General features: G+C 45.2%; 1 protein-coding gene and 1 long non-coding RNA gene across 3 annotated transcripts in view; one reads left to right on the top strand and one right to left on the bottom strand.

The window, feature by feature from the left end:
* Window positions 1-13,994, top strand: part of ATP10A (ATPase phospholipid transporting 10A (putative)) — a 47,464-nt gene continuing 33,470 nt past the window's right edge. Inside the window, exons 1-3 of one of the 2 annotated variants that reach the window (XM_083610509.1) lie at window positions 1-125; window positions 8,067-8,284; window positions 11,668-11,862. In XM_083610509.1, coding sequence (XP_083466635.1) covers window positions 113-125; window positions 8,067-8,284; window positions 11,668-11,862 — 426 coding nt within the window. In that variant the 5' untranslated portion in view covers window positions 1-112. The remainder of the gene's footprint in view (window positions 126-8,066; window positions 8,285-11,667; window positions 11,863-13,994) is intronic. The other variant, XM_083610508.1, reaches the window with a different exon arrangement.
* The window catches only part of LOC310761285, a 70,575-nt gene continuing 68,813 nt past the window's right edge, over window positions 12,233-13,994 (bottom strand). The window contains exon 3 of the long non-coding RNA XR_014547326.1: window positions 12,233-13,840. This is a non-coding gene — a long non-coding RNA (uncharacterized lncRNA). The remainder of the gene's footprint in view (window positions 13,841-13,994) is intronic.

Below are 13,994 nucleotides of genomic sequence, written 5' to 3'. Positions count from 1 at the left end.
ACTGAAGATTTAGGTCAGATTCAGTATATATTTTCAGACAAGACTGGAACTCTTACCGAGAATAAAATGGTTTTCCGAAGGTGCACTGTTTCTGGCGTAGAGTACTCCCACGATGCCAATGGCAAGTATGATATATTTTCATTTCATTTCATGTACATAAAATTGGCTCTCGTCGATGGCGTGGGGTGGTAGAAAGGTTCAGTTCATTGCATTTAACATTTAAGGGTGAACACACCTAATTTGCACTTTCCTGTACAATAAGCACACTGAAACACAGACGATTCAGTTGTGAAATTCACACTCATTTGAATTTTACAGTGCAGTTCTGCCGCCAAGTAATGAGTAGAGAAATGCATTTGCTGAGCTAAAAGCGTGTGCACATTATTATTATTATTATTATTATTATTATTATTATTATTACTATTATATTGCCCTTCATCTGTAGATCTCAGGGCAGTTCAATACAATAAAAAGCTTAAAATACATAATAAAAACAACAAACATAAACCAATAACACTCTCTTCCCCCCCCACCCTGTCCCACACACAGATTAAAAAGGGATATAAGATGTTAAAGAAGAACATTTTTGCCTGGGGCCTAAAGGTATATAATGAAGGCGCCAGCCAAACACCCCTGGTGAGAGTATTCCACAAATGGGAGCCACTGCAGAAAAGGCCCGTTTTCATGTTGCCACCCTCCAGGTGCATATTAGGCAAAACTGCATTTTAAAATGTACATATTAAAGGGAACTTTGCACTGAAATGCTGATTAATTGCCATGAGAAATGTAAAAATAATTGGGAAGAATGGGGCGGGGTTTAAAATCGACAGATTTACCCATCCCTATTTAAAAGCCAGATTCTTGATTTGAAGTGTGTAAGCCAGAGCTGAACCAGTAGTCCTTAAATGATTTATTTTTCTGAGAAAGTTTCTGAGATTCTTCTTTACCCCCTCTCTCAAACAAGAAGACAACTTTGCAGAACTTTCTTCGAAGCAGTAGGCCTCAGCATCTGCCTTGCATGGCGCTGGTGCTTATGCCAGGCCAGGTTGCAATAAAGCCATAATTCACTGAAGGGAGTTCATGGAAGGAAAGTTTCGGGTCCTCACCTCGGCTCCTCGCAAAGCATCTCCAGGGGGTTTCAGGTCCCCCCAAACAATGTGTGATAGAGCGCAGGGGGGGAGAGAAAGAGGAACCTTTCCCTCCCATGAGCATCCTTAAGTTATCTTAAGATCCTCATCTGATTTGAGGCAGTTCTTTCAGCAGCCCCTCACATCATGGCTCACCAGACCACTCAGAGGCTTTTGGCATGTGCTGGCGGCTGCAGGGCTTGGGGTTAGGAGAGGCGGGCAACTTCCTTAGGAACATAGCAAGCTGTCTTAAAGCGAGTCAGGCCATTGGTACATCTCCTTCAGTATTGTCTACACTGGCTAGCGACAGTTTCTCCAGGGCTTCAGGCGGGACCTTTCTGCGTGAGAAACAGACGCCGTCTCACTGAGCTGGTTAACCTATCTTAGGCTCTGACCTGCTGAGCTCACCCATCCTGCCCCACCTCGAAACATCCATGAAGACACACAAACAAACGTTGAATGATTGAAATGAACTCTATTCGCAAGTTGCTGCGTGTGTGTGTTTCTGAACAGCGCATACCTCTTTGCTCTTAATAACGTGCCTTCTGTTTGGGGCTAATCCAAGAACACCAGAAGTCAAGGAATAAAAATATTGACACTGGCAGTTGTCCCACCGTAGCATCTTATGGACTGTAAGGTTCATAGAAATTGCTTCTTTTGAGTTGGGCGGAGTACAGAGAGAGAATTGAATGTTCTGAGTGGTGTTGGTCATAGTGCAGATCGAATGGCCTTTCATGGTGTCGAAAGCTTAGTAGTACATGTGAGGAGCATTTGCATCTAAAAACACACCCTTTGCATCTTAAACAGCAGAAAAAGTTGTCACACCAAATGACCTAGCTTTCTTTGGTCTTCTTGTGGAAACGCAGCATCTGTTTCTGACATCTAATCATATCAGTGACCAGCCACAAAGTGTTGCATGTACAACAGGTCACAGTATTTTTGTGGCATGTCTAAACTGAACAGGGTCTGGCTGTGGCACAGTTGGGCCATACATTCCTGCTTGCCTCCACTGTGGTCACCAGCTCAGTACTCAAGAGGCAAAACTACACTAAAGGGTTTATGTGATGGCTTCAGAGATAGATAGATAGATAGATAGATAGATAGATAGATAGATAGATAGATACTGGTGTCTCATCCTTTAGACTTGCAGCACCATTGCCAACAAAAAAAAGGAGGGCCAGTCATTATCTTAGCGCCAAGCTATATGTGATGTAGAAGAGCTATAATTAGATTTGTCCAACATATTTTTAAAATAGTTGTGTCCAGGGTGGGAGTAATCCTGTGTAACATGTTTCTTTATATTTCATAAACAAAGCAGTAAACTTTGAACTGGCCGAGCTTGCCTAAGACTTGTTTGCAATTGGCATCCATTCATTGCTACTGATGAAATGAAGAAATGGGGGGGGGGGAATCCTGAACACATTTTGTAGTGTCACTATTTATTCTCCAATGGCACAAATCATTAATGAAACGAGGGCATTTTACACAATTAGTACCCCTTTTCCTTCTTAGGCAGTGCCCAATCTATCCTTCCTTTTTAATTATGAGTGCCTTCCCCCCCCACACACACAGTTATTCTTTCTAAATTTGCACCCGTGCATTTTAAAGTTTGCACATTGCTTATTTTGGTCACAATAGAAACCCAGAGGGACTTGGTTAACTCTGCTATCCTTTGAATCGCCCAGCCTCTTCTTCTCTTTCCTTATTTTCTTTCTTACTTTCAGCACTGTGCATAAAATCTATTGTATGATATATAGGTGTGTAGGTAAGATTGTGCAAATTCAGCATTTATTAGTTAACGGCAAGCATGCGCATTCCAGGAGGGGGAAACAGGAAAGCAAAATTATACTTGGATGTGGATTCAGTCTTAGGAACCAGAAGGCAGCCAAGCCATTCCTAGTACAGGACCAGATGCGGGCAGGATAAACAGTGGGCACTCTTCAGTCCAGAATGCCTCTAGGCCCTAGAGTGACATGATTGTAGTTGCTCCCATCCTGCTGCGGATAGCACCTGCACCTTTCTGGGCTGATGAAGACACACTTCATGATGGACTATATGTCATCAGGATTACAGTACAATCCACACTGTTGTGGATGGAAGATGTAGACATGAATCATGAGTGAGGAGGCGGCAACCTGGTTGGCATCCATCTATCTTGAGAGACAATGGAGTGTGCAGCTGGGGATGAGTAAGAATAATAATAATAATTTTATTATTTGTATGCCGCCCATCTGACTAGGTTGCCCTAGCCATTCTGGGAGGCTCCCAACAGAATATTAAAAACATGATCAAACACTATAAACTTCCCTAAACAGTGCTGCCTTCAGATATCTTCTAAAAGTCAGATTGTTTATTTCCTTGACATTTGATGGAAGAGCGTTCCACAGGGCGGGTGCCACTACCAAGAAGGCCCTCTGCCTGGTTCCCTGTAACCTCACTTCTCACAATGAGGGAACCACCAGAAGGCCCTCGGAGCTGGACCTCAGTGTCTGGACTGAATGATGGGGGTGGAGACGTTCCTTCAGGTATACTGGGCCAAGGCCGATTAGAGCTTTAAAGGTCAGCACCAACACTTTGGATTGTGCTCGGAAACGTACTGGGAGCCAATGTAGGTCTTTCAGGACCAGTGTTATATGGTCTCAGCAGCCACTCCCAGTCACCAGTCTATTTGCCGCATTCTGGATTAGTTGTAGTTTCCTGGTCACCTTCAAAAGTAGCCCCATGTAGAGCTCTTTGCAATAGTCCAAGCTGCAGGAGATAACCAGAGCATGTACCACTCTGGCAAGTCAGTCTGCGGGCAGGTTGGGTCTCAGCCTGCTTACCAGGTGGAACTTGTAGACGGCTGCCCAGGACACAGAATTGACTGCGCCTCCATGGACAGCTATGAGTCCAAAATGACTCCCAGGCTGCGCACCTGGTCCTTCAGGGGCACAGTTACCTCATTCAAGACCAGGGAGTCCCCCACTGAATTCAAACCACTGCATTAGCAGCAGCAGCAGACCTCCCCTGGACTCAAGCCTGGGCAGGGTGTATTAAGTACCTGGGCTGCCCCTCTCGGCCTTGCTGATGTCATCCAAAGGAAAGCAGAGCAATACGTTCAGCTTGGCTGCCGGCGTTGCCAGAAGGAGGTGTACAAGGTGCCATCCAACCGTCTTAGGGACTCTACTTGAGATTTGTGTAGGTGTACTCTCTAGGTTTTTCCTTCTCCCAAAGATATCCCACAAGGCAGCAGAGGTTTAGGACCAGAGTTTTCCATCTCCTAGGCTACCTTCCCAAGTTGATGAGCCCTATCTGCTCCTCACTTCCCTCTACAGCACATGTAGAAACCTCCTTCTGGACTGCTGGGCGCACTTTTGGTCTCATCAGCTCAATCTTCCGGAGACCCATCAGCAACCATACTTCACTAAACATAGAAATAGAGCCTTGTTCAGGTAAAAAGATAACTTGGCAAGGCCAGAACGGAGCTCAAAGGCCAGTAACAAGAACAGAGCACCTGTTACAATTGCACACCTCCCTGTTCAGATGTCTCTGATGCTTCTGCAATGAATTTGGGGAAATTGAGATTCTTTGAGAAGGGCTTGAGGAAAGGTCGTCTTGGCTTACAAGTGCACCACGGCCGCAAAGGAATGAGCCAGGATCGGCAACAAACCAAGCACTTGATCCATCCGTATGGCATATTCTCTGGCAACTCCATTCATGTCCTTAATGATGGTAGCTGTGCTGTTGAGGATTCATTCGCCGGCAGCATAGCTAGTCTGCCAGTTGAGGCTTAGCATCCATCTTGTTCCTAGAAGTACTATGCCATTGTTGTTCCATTTAGTACAAACAATGCGAATTCGCTGCCATCGTCTCCCTAATATTTGATTTCCAATATAAAGCCTTTGCTGCAGATCCAGATTAATGTAGATCCATAAATGTTATCTGGAATGCATTGCAGTTATGCCATCGCCTATAAAGAAATGACATTTCAAATGTATCACTGAGGAAGTTCTTTTAATCCTCTTGACCACTTGGCATTGTAGTCCGCAAATAGATAACTGCCAGACTTAAAGCTATTTTAGTCCTTAACGAGTTTTTTTGAAGAGCCTTTGTGGAGTGAGGTTTTTGAAAATCATTATTCACAGCTATTTGCAGTGTTGCATTTATAACACTCTGACCTCCCATTTCCTCTTTTGCCACGGATTTTAAATTAATATCCTGTGAACAAAATTCTCGGCAAAGTTCCCAATCTTCCCTGATGTGTTGTCTTTGTTTGTTTGCTTTTAATCATCTTGGTGGCCTCTTTCTGGTTTATTTTATTATTCTTATTTTTGGTCTTTTGCCGGCAGTGCTGCAGATAATGTAGGTGGCTTTAGGGAAAGCTGTACTGCAAAGGGAGTTTTCTAATGGGCTCCGGTGGATTTTATGAGCTATTTCAGAATGTAATAGCCTTGTCACATTGAGCCAGAAAATGAGGGAAGCCATGTACTGCATTAAATAACTAATTATTTTGTCTATATCAGTCATTAAAAGTTGATGTTCAATTAAGACTCATCTGTGTTGCGTTGTAATACCCAAATGGTTCATTCTCCAGCAAGTGTCATATAATACGAAACCTGGGTGTCAGAGTGCATAGTAGGGTGTGTTTGCATGGGACTTTTGAGGGAAGCTTATCAGAGAGTCCTGGTTCCTTCCTGCACCGTTGAGGATGGAATGAAGGCAAGAATGAGCAGCCTCTTTGTTCCTCAGACAGACATGAAATCTTTTGAGGAAGCAGGGATGATCATCTAAACTGGTACAGAAGGGATGGAGGACCTGTGGTCCTCCAGATGTTTCTCACTAGCCGCGATGATTGGCCATGCTGGCTGTGGCTGATGGGAGTTGGAATCCAGCAACATCTGGAGGACCACATCCTGTATTACAGCTATTGGTGCATGCAGACTTCCTTAGCTGATGCAGGTAACCTTCCCTCCACTTCCATCTCTGACCAGAGATGGTGGTACATAATCTGAAGCCTGATCTCCTCCTGATCATGTGTCATCATCTGTGAGGTTAGATACTGGTGGGCTCATTTTCCCACAAGCCAGTTATATCCTGAACTGAAGCTATCATGGTCAGTCTCTCTCGCTCATAATATTTTATTCTTTTCCCCATATAGAATGTTACATTCATTACTCAACAACTGTATTCCAATTCAACAAAACTAATGACTTCCCACTCGCCCAACACCAATGTTGATAACCCAGATTACACACACAGTGGTACCTCGCAAAACGAAATTAATTCGTTCGAGTTTTTTCGCCTTGCGAATTTTTCGTCTTGCGAAGCACGGAACTGCACCTCTTCAAGCAATGCACCGGTTTTAAGAAAAAGGAAACAAACTTGCAAGACGTTTTCGTCTTGCGAAGCAAGCACATAGGGAAATTCATCTTGCGAAGCAACTCAAAAAACGTAAAACTCTTTCGTCTTGCGAGTTTTTCGTCTTGCGAGGCATTCGTCTTGCGAGGTACCACTGCAATTGCGACTTTCAGGTTCTGTCTCATCGATAACATGTTTCTTAATGTATTCTGTTTTCTTGCACTTCAAGCCCCGCTGTAGTCTTTGCATGCAGGAAGTTACTTTTTATATAGGCTAGATATGGTTTCCATTTTTCTTTGAGAGATTCTAAATTTGTATTGTTCATCAGTGCCGTCCGTTTTGCCATCTCTGCATATTCCAAGATTTCCATCAGTCCTTCTTCCTTTGAAGGTGTTCTTCTTCCCTCCTTCCATTTCTGAGCTTAGAGAATCCTTGCCGCTGTAGTCGCATACATAAAGACCGTCGAGGCTTCCTTTGGGATTTTGCTGTATCGTATCCCCAGCAGGAAGGATTCTGGCCTCTTGGGGAAAGCTTTCATTGTCTCCTAAGTGTTTTCATGGCAGCTTAGCAGCAACATCTAGAGCAGCATGGGCTGGGTTATCTGGAAGCACATGAATGTAGAGTGCTTCTGCACCATATACAAGAAACTGATTTCACTGAGTATTTTTATCAACTCAGCGCCAGGCCATTGGTCCCTGTTGCCCAAGATGCTGGCTGGCAGCTGTTTTCTACATGTTTTCAGCTGGAACATAAGAAGTTGCCTTATGCCATTTCATACCATTGGTCCCTCTAGCGTCATATTGTCTCCACCAACTGGCAGCATATCTCCAGGGTGCTAGGAAAGAGTCTCTGTCCCTGGCCTACCTGGAATTGAACCAGCGACCTTCTGCTTCCAATGCTCTCCTATGCTTCTAATGCTCTCCTGATGAGCTGCAGCCCTTCTCAGGAGAAGCTAGTGCTTAAACCAAGGACCTTAAACATGTAAGATGTACACTCTGCAGCCGAGCTATACGCTTATCCACACTGTATGTTTCTTTTGGGGGTGTCTTCTTCCATTTCAGATTGGTTCTAGAGAGCCAAATCCGGAGCAGAAGTAGGTCTTGTATATAGTCTGTCAGTGGCATCCTTGTAATTTTAAGCTACTGAAAGGCATTAAAATGCCATTATCAAATAATTTGACCTGCATGCTTTGCAGCCAGTACTTGTGGAGTAAGAAATCTACAGCTACGGCCAGGCATCCCAAACTGAACAATTTCCAGGCGTGTCTAATCCTGTGCCTGTTCTGCTGCCTATACCTGCAAATGAGAGGGGATTGTGCCCAACTCCCTAATTCCCAAAACAACTGAATGCAGCATACTGAGGACTTAGCATCCTCAGGACAGAAGACATTTCAGTAGTAGGGCTTCCAGGCTTCTAAGTCAATCTATTGTCTCCAAATCACATCCTCTGAGAAACCAGGCTGTGTGTTACTTTTCCTTTGGGGTTAGTCACTGGTTGTGTTGGCAGTGTTACCCAACGCATTTTTTATCTGTTCTGTACTCCTATTTCATTTTTGCATTTCTTCCCCAAGCCAATTTTGTTGTTGTTATTTCTTGTCAATAGCAAAACGTATTGCCATGTACCAGGAAGCTGATTCCGAGGATGAAGAAGCTGCCCCTAAACCGGCGCCATTGTCCCAGCGGGATAGTATTAGCAGTCACCAGAGCATTAAGGTTGTCCACAGGAACCAGAGTACAAAATCTCATAGGCGCACGGGGAGCAGAGTGGAAGCCAAAAGAGCGAGCATCCTCTCAAAGCACACGGCTTTCAGTAGCCCCATGGTAAGTATTCCCTTTATGCTGGGGTCTTCCCGCTGAACCATTGTTTTAATCTTCCCATATCTAGGCCCCATCTGCACTATACATTTAAAGCAGTATCATAGCACTTTAGACAGCCGTGGCTTACCCCAAAGAATCCTGAGAAGTCTAAAGGTTGCTGAGAGACCTCTATTCCCCTCCCTGAGCTGCAGTTCCCAGAGTTCCTGTTAAACTACTCTGGGAATCGTAGCTCTGTGAGAGGAATGGGGGTCTCCAAGCAACACTCAACACCCTAAGCCAGTGGTTTTTAACCAGTGTGCCGTGGCCCCCTGGGGTGCCTTGAATGATGGTCAGGGGTGCCACAGGCAACACTGGCCTCTGTCCCTCTTTCCTTCCCTCCCTCCTCTGATGCCCTCTTGTATCTCGCCTCCCAAAGGCTTGCACAGCTGTTTCTTGCGGCAGCCCTGGCTTCAATCTCCCCAGGCGAATGGTGCCTCTGGGGCTGGCCAGGAGGTGCTTCCCAGGCCTCAGTGAGGCAGTGTGAGGAGGCATCTCTCTTTGGGGTAGGGGGTGGCAGCTCAGAGACCAGAGGTGGCAGCTGTGGCTGCTCAGAGGACTCCCAAAGAGAGAGGAGAGGAGGCTAAGGGAACGCTCCACGAGGGAGGCTGTTTGAAAAAGACTGAGTGACATAACTGGGCTCCTGAGCCCCACAGGGGTGCTACAGAAGGAATGTAGATGGTCAAGGGAGCCATGGCCTCAAAAAGGTTGAAAGCCTCTGCCCTAACCAGACTATATTTCCCAGGATTCTTTGGGAGAATACATGACCAATCTAAAGTACTATGATACTGCTTTAAATGTATACTTTTGATGGAACCTTAGTTGTACAGTGGTATCTCAGATTAAGTACTTAATTCGTTCCAGAGGTCCGTGCTTAACCTGAAACTGTTCTTAACCTGAAGCACCACTTTAGCTAATGGAGCCTCCTGCTGCTGCCGCGCCGCCGGAGCCCGATTTCTGTTCTCATCCTGAAGCAAAGTTCTTTCCCTGAAGCACTATTTCTGGGTTAGCGGAGTCTGTAACCTGAAGCATATGTAACCTGAAGCGTATGTAACCCGAGGTACCACTGTACTTAGAATAGGGTTGTACAATTTGTGGTTTACCAATGCAAATGCAGACCATGAGTCATCTACACTGCATCCCACCACAGGCTCAATACGTTTCTTGGTTTTGTTCCCTTTGGGGAACCGCAAAAGCAAAGTGACACCTGACACCTGTGTTCAGCTTTGTGAGTAACAAGCTGCGCAGGTCTCTGCTCATACCTCTGTTGGAATCTTTCATGTTTCGGTTTTCTAACGCGTTGTTTCCTGCTATGCACTCTGCAGGTTTTATGCACGTTACCTCCCCACCTTGCCCTCAAAGAGCATTGTGGCTCCTTAAACACTGTTTATTACGGCACGAGCTCTCGTGGATTTGAAAACCCGCCTTGCCAGATGCCCGAGTCCACGAAAGCTTATGTCGCAATCCAGTCTTTTAAAGTGCCACCAGACTCTACAGCTGTTTTTGCTGCAAGAGACATCATGCGGCTATCCCTAACTTTTGCAAGAAAATCACATGCAGTTTGTGCGCAGCGACTGATGTATCCTCCTTTGATGTTTGGTTTTTGCTGAGGGAGCAGAATTAAAATGCCTCAAATTCCTCAGTAGATTCCAGATAGACACAGGGAGGAGGCAGAAAAGTTGGAACAGAAGCATCAATTGGTGGTAGGCACATGCAGAGTAATTTTCGGATTGTACTTTGCAAAAGCATGCACAAAGTTTTGTCCTTTCATAAGGTAGACAAGTCTGAAGGAGGAAGGTCTGGTTAGCGCATTTGATAAAAGAGAAAATGCCAGCAACACTGGTGTTTGGCATGGAGAGTGATTCCTGAAAGGGTCATGAGACACCTCAGTGGTACCTCAGGTTACATATGCTTCAGGTTACAGACTCTGCTAACCCAGAAATAGTGCTTCAGGTTAAGAACTTTGCTTCAGGATGAGAACAGAAATCATGCTCCGGCGCCGCGGCAGCAGCAGGAGGCCCCATTAGCTAAAGTGGTGCTTCAGGTTAAGAACAGTTTCAGGTTAAGAACGGACCTCTGGAACGAATTAAGTACTTAACCCGAGGTACCACTGTAATTTGACGAAGGAGCAGGCCTCTCCTGATTTTTATGATGGTTACTGACTGCATACACATCAAACCTATAAAGTACCCCCACACACACCCAAGGGTCCGGGAACTGTAGTTTACTCCTCCCTAGGGCCATTGCTATTGTTACATTACTGGGCGTTGGTAGCCCTTGCTGATCAACTGCTGCTTACCCACCGATCTACCAGTAAATCCCAGCTGTCAGGGATCGTGCTGAGGAGGTCTGCACTGAGGACGAATGGTGGGAGGCTCTCCCTGCTCCCAATCCGGATCCTGAATCTTCCCAGGAGCAATGGGACAGTTTGGATTTGGAGCAGTGGTTTGCAGAGGGACATAGTTCAGAAGACAGAAGTTGGGAAGAACTGGTTGGTGAACAGCTAGAAGAAGCACTGGGAGAGAGAGAGAGAGAGTTAACAGACTCAATTTCTCTGGAAAGCATTCATCCGCTCAGCCCAAGTTCAAAGAGAGCAGATAAGATGACAGCACAGAAAGCACAGTGGTTGCGAGATCAGGTTGCAAGACACAGAAGTGACGGGGGTGACTAGAGGGGAAGTGGGTGGAACCCTTAATTGGGAGCACCTTCATCCCAAGGAATGGATTCTTTGTTCTCTTGCTGTGTTCATTAAAATCTCTAACTAGTAATAGACTCCTTTTGCTTTGTTCTGTTTATCTCCTGCCAAAGGGGGGGAGGAAGTCGAGTCCCTGAAGCCTGACCCTAGCCTACCTTCTGCTCACCCTTTCTGCAATACAACGCACTAGCACAAGCTTCAGAATTAATGGGTATTACAGTTTGAGAAGCGAAAACATATTGGTGTTTGAATCAATACACATACTGCCAACGGTCTTAGCTGAAAACTTCTCTAAAGATGATTGGCAGGTGCACGGTCAAACATTGTTGCTTTCAGATTACTTTTAGGGTTATCTACCCCGATGTAAACAAGGAATGGTCATTACTTTGCTTCACAGTGTTTGCAAGCCGGTGGGGGGAGATTATCCCACCCCCCTTGCATACTGGAAAATGGTATTTGTAAAGCACAGGGCTTGGATTACGATATTCTGTGGGGCGAGAAAAGTGGGTTTCTCCAAAGACACAGATGGGATTATCAGAGATATGCTTGGCAGAGCACATCTGCAGAACAAGCTCAGCCTGGAGACTTGGAAAAAGGGTACCCTCGAAATGCGCCAGCCTGCAAGGGATTCACTTTGCCTCTCTTTCAATTCTAGGAGAAAGATATCACACCAGATCCTCATTTGCTTCAGAAAGTCGACGAGTGTGCGAGCTACCTGGAGATCACAAGGAGCCACGACCGACCGTTATCGCAGCTGTCCCCCGAACTCTCTGACATCTTTGACTTTTTCATAGCGCTGACCATTTGCAATACGGTGGTTGTCACGTCTCCGAACCAGCCGCGGCAGAAGGTAGGTTAGGTGCCGGCGTGGTTGCTCGAGAGCGAACAGGCAAGACTCCCACCGGTCTTTTCCAGGCTTTATTATCTGTACAAGACATTTACAGTGCAGAGCGTCTCAAGTCCATGTCTGCTCAATCGCTAGCAGAATCTGGGAGTGGGCGGTCCTTAAATTTTCCCCAGCATAACAGTCATTTGACCCCCATCCTTCTCCCCTCTCCCCGTGCGAACCGACTGCGCAGGGAGGGCGCTGGCAAAGGGGGATTTTCCTCCCCTCCGCCTTGCTCAGGCTCTGTGTTGTGGCTCTCTCTACCATCTTCTGATCCCTGCATCCCTTCCCCACCGGAGGAAGAGCTGCTTCGCATGATCTTCAGAGGCTCCCTGTAACACAACTGCCCTTCCACCTCTCGCCTCTCAGCTGATGGCAGTTCCCTGACAGGGGAGAATCCGTGCAAAGAAGCTTAAGCCTGCTTTAGGATAGATATTTGAAAGCCGTGACGTGAAAACCTAAGAAGAGCCTACTGGATCAGGCCAATGGCCCATCTAGTTCTAGTCCCTCATCCTGTGCTCACAGTGGCCAACCAGATGTTTGTGGGCAGCTGCGACTCTGCTTCTGCAGACTTTGGTGTGTCTGCGTGTTCCCTCTGAAAGAACCTCTACAGAGATAATGGCTCTGACTCCTGAAAAAGTATAGTTTGATCCTGAGCATGTCCTCCCAGGCATATTTACTGCCGTTTCCATGGGCTTTGTCAAGGGCAGCGTTGATCTCATTAAATTTAATTGCAAAGAACCCTATACTGGAGCAGTATTGGGGGGGGGGGAACCAATGTTTGATTATTCCTCTTTTCAGGCAATACAAGGATGATTTTAAACCACTTGGAGGTTTTGTTTCTAACAATTTAGCAGCATATAGATTTTGTTAAATAAACAAAGAATACTACATTGGGAGAAAGGCGATATATTTGTGTACATCTCATTTAAGGATTCGCGTGGCTGACAACAGTTATTCGTGCCTAGGGCTTGTGCCTGCTCCTGATGGCTGCACCGTCAAAGTCAGATAGGGCAAGAAAGGATGAAAAGGGGCAGATGCTTGGGCAACTATTGAGGTTTTTTAAATATAATCACAGTAGTGTTGTTGGGCTCCAACTCCCATCAGTCCCAGCCATCATGGCCAATGGTGACGGGTTTATGCCATTGGTTAGATCATGGTGCTGATAATTCCAAGGTTGCAGGTTCGATCCCCGTATGAGACAGCTGCATATTCCCGCATTGCAGGGGGTTGGACTAGATGATCCTCAGGTTCCCTTCCAACTCTACAATTCTAACATCTGGAGGGCTACAAGTTCCTGCGCCTGGAATAACCTTGTGCACTGTTTTTATTTTTTGCTTTTGGAAGCCTTTTATTAGCTCCAGAAATGTGTGCAAAACATCCACTGTGCTCTGCTTCTATTAATTTGCACTGTCAGATTTACATAGGCTGATTTCTCACCCAAGTCTCCCTTCTTGGTGGTTGGTCCTTGTTTCTTTTTCTTTTTATAAATTTATTTATTTGGTTTTTTAACTTAAAATTTTACAGAAATATATCCAACATAAATCATAAAAACAAGATTCCGAGGAATCTCCTGGACTTCCATCCTCCCCTTTAGTGGGTCCTATTATTAATTCCGCATCGTTTATAAAAATCTAAACCCTTTACCTCTTCCTTTATATCCAGAATCAACCTTAAACTACAAGTGATATTCCAATCCTACTAACAATTTTAACTGTTTACAATGGTCTTTAAGATAAGTTATAAATTTTCCTCATTCCTTATTGAAATTTATTTCTGACTTTTCCGGTCATTTTAGCCATTTCAGCATAGTCCATTAACTTCACCAGCCATTCTTCTCTGGTAGGAACTTTATCTTCTTTCCATTTCTGGGCAGGTAACATCTGTGCAGCTGTGGTTGCATACATAAATAATCTTTTCTGCTCCTTTGGGATTTCGGCACCTAGAATTCCTAAAAGGAAGGCTTCAGGCTTTTTAACAAAGGTTATTTAAAACATTTTTTTTCAACTCATTATATATCATTTCCCAAAATCCTTTTACTACCTTACAATTCCACCACATATGATGAAAGGTGCCTTCTTTTTCCTTACATTTCC

This window comes from Podarcis filfolensis (assembly GCF_964270895.1).
Source record: "Podarcis filfolensis genome assembly, chromosome: 4".
Classification (NCBI taxonomy): domain Eukaryota; kingdom Metazoa; phylum Chordata; class Lepidosauria; order Squamata; family Lacertidae; genus Podarcis; species Podarcis filfolensis.
This window is presented reverse-complemented; position numbering and strand designations above follow the sequence as displayed.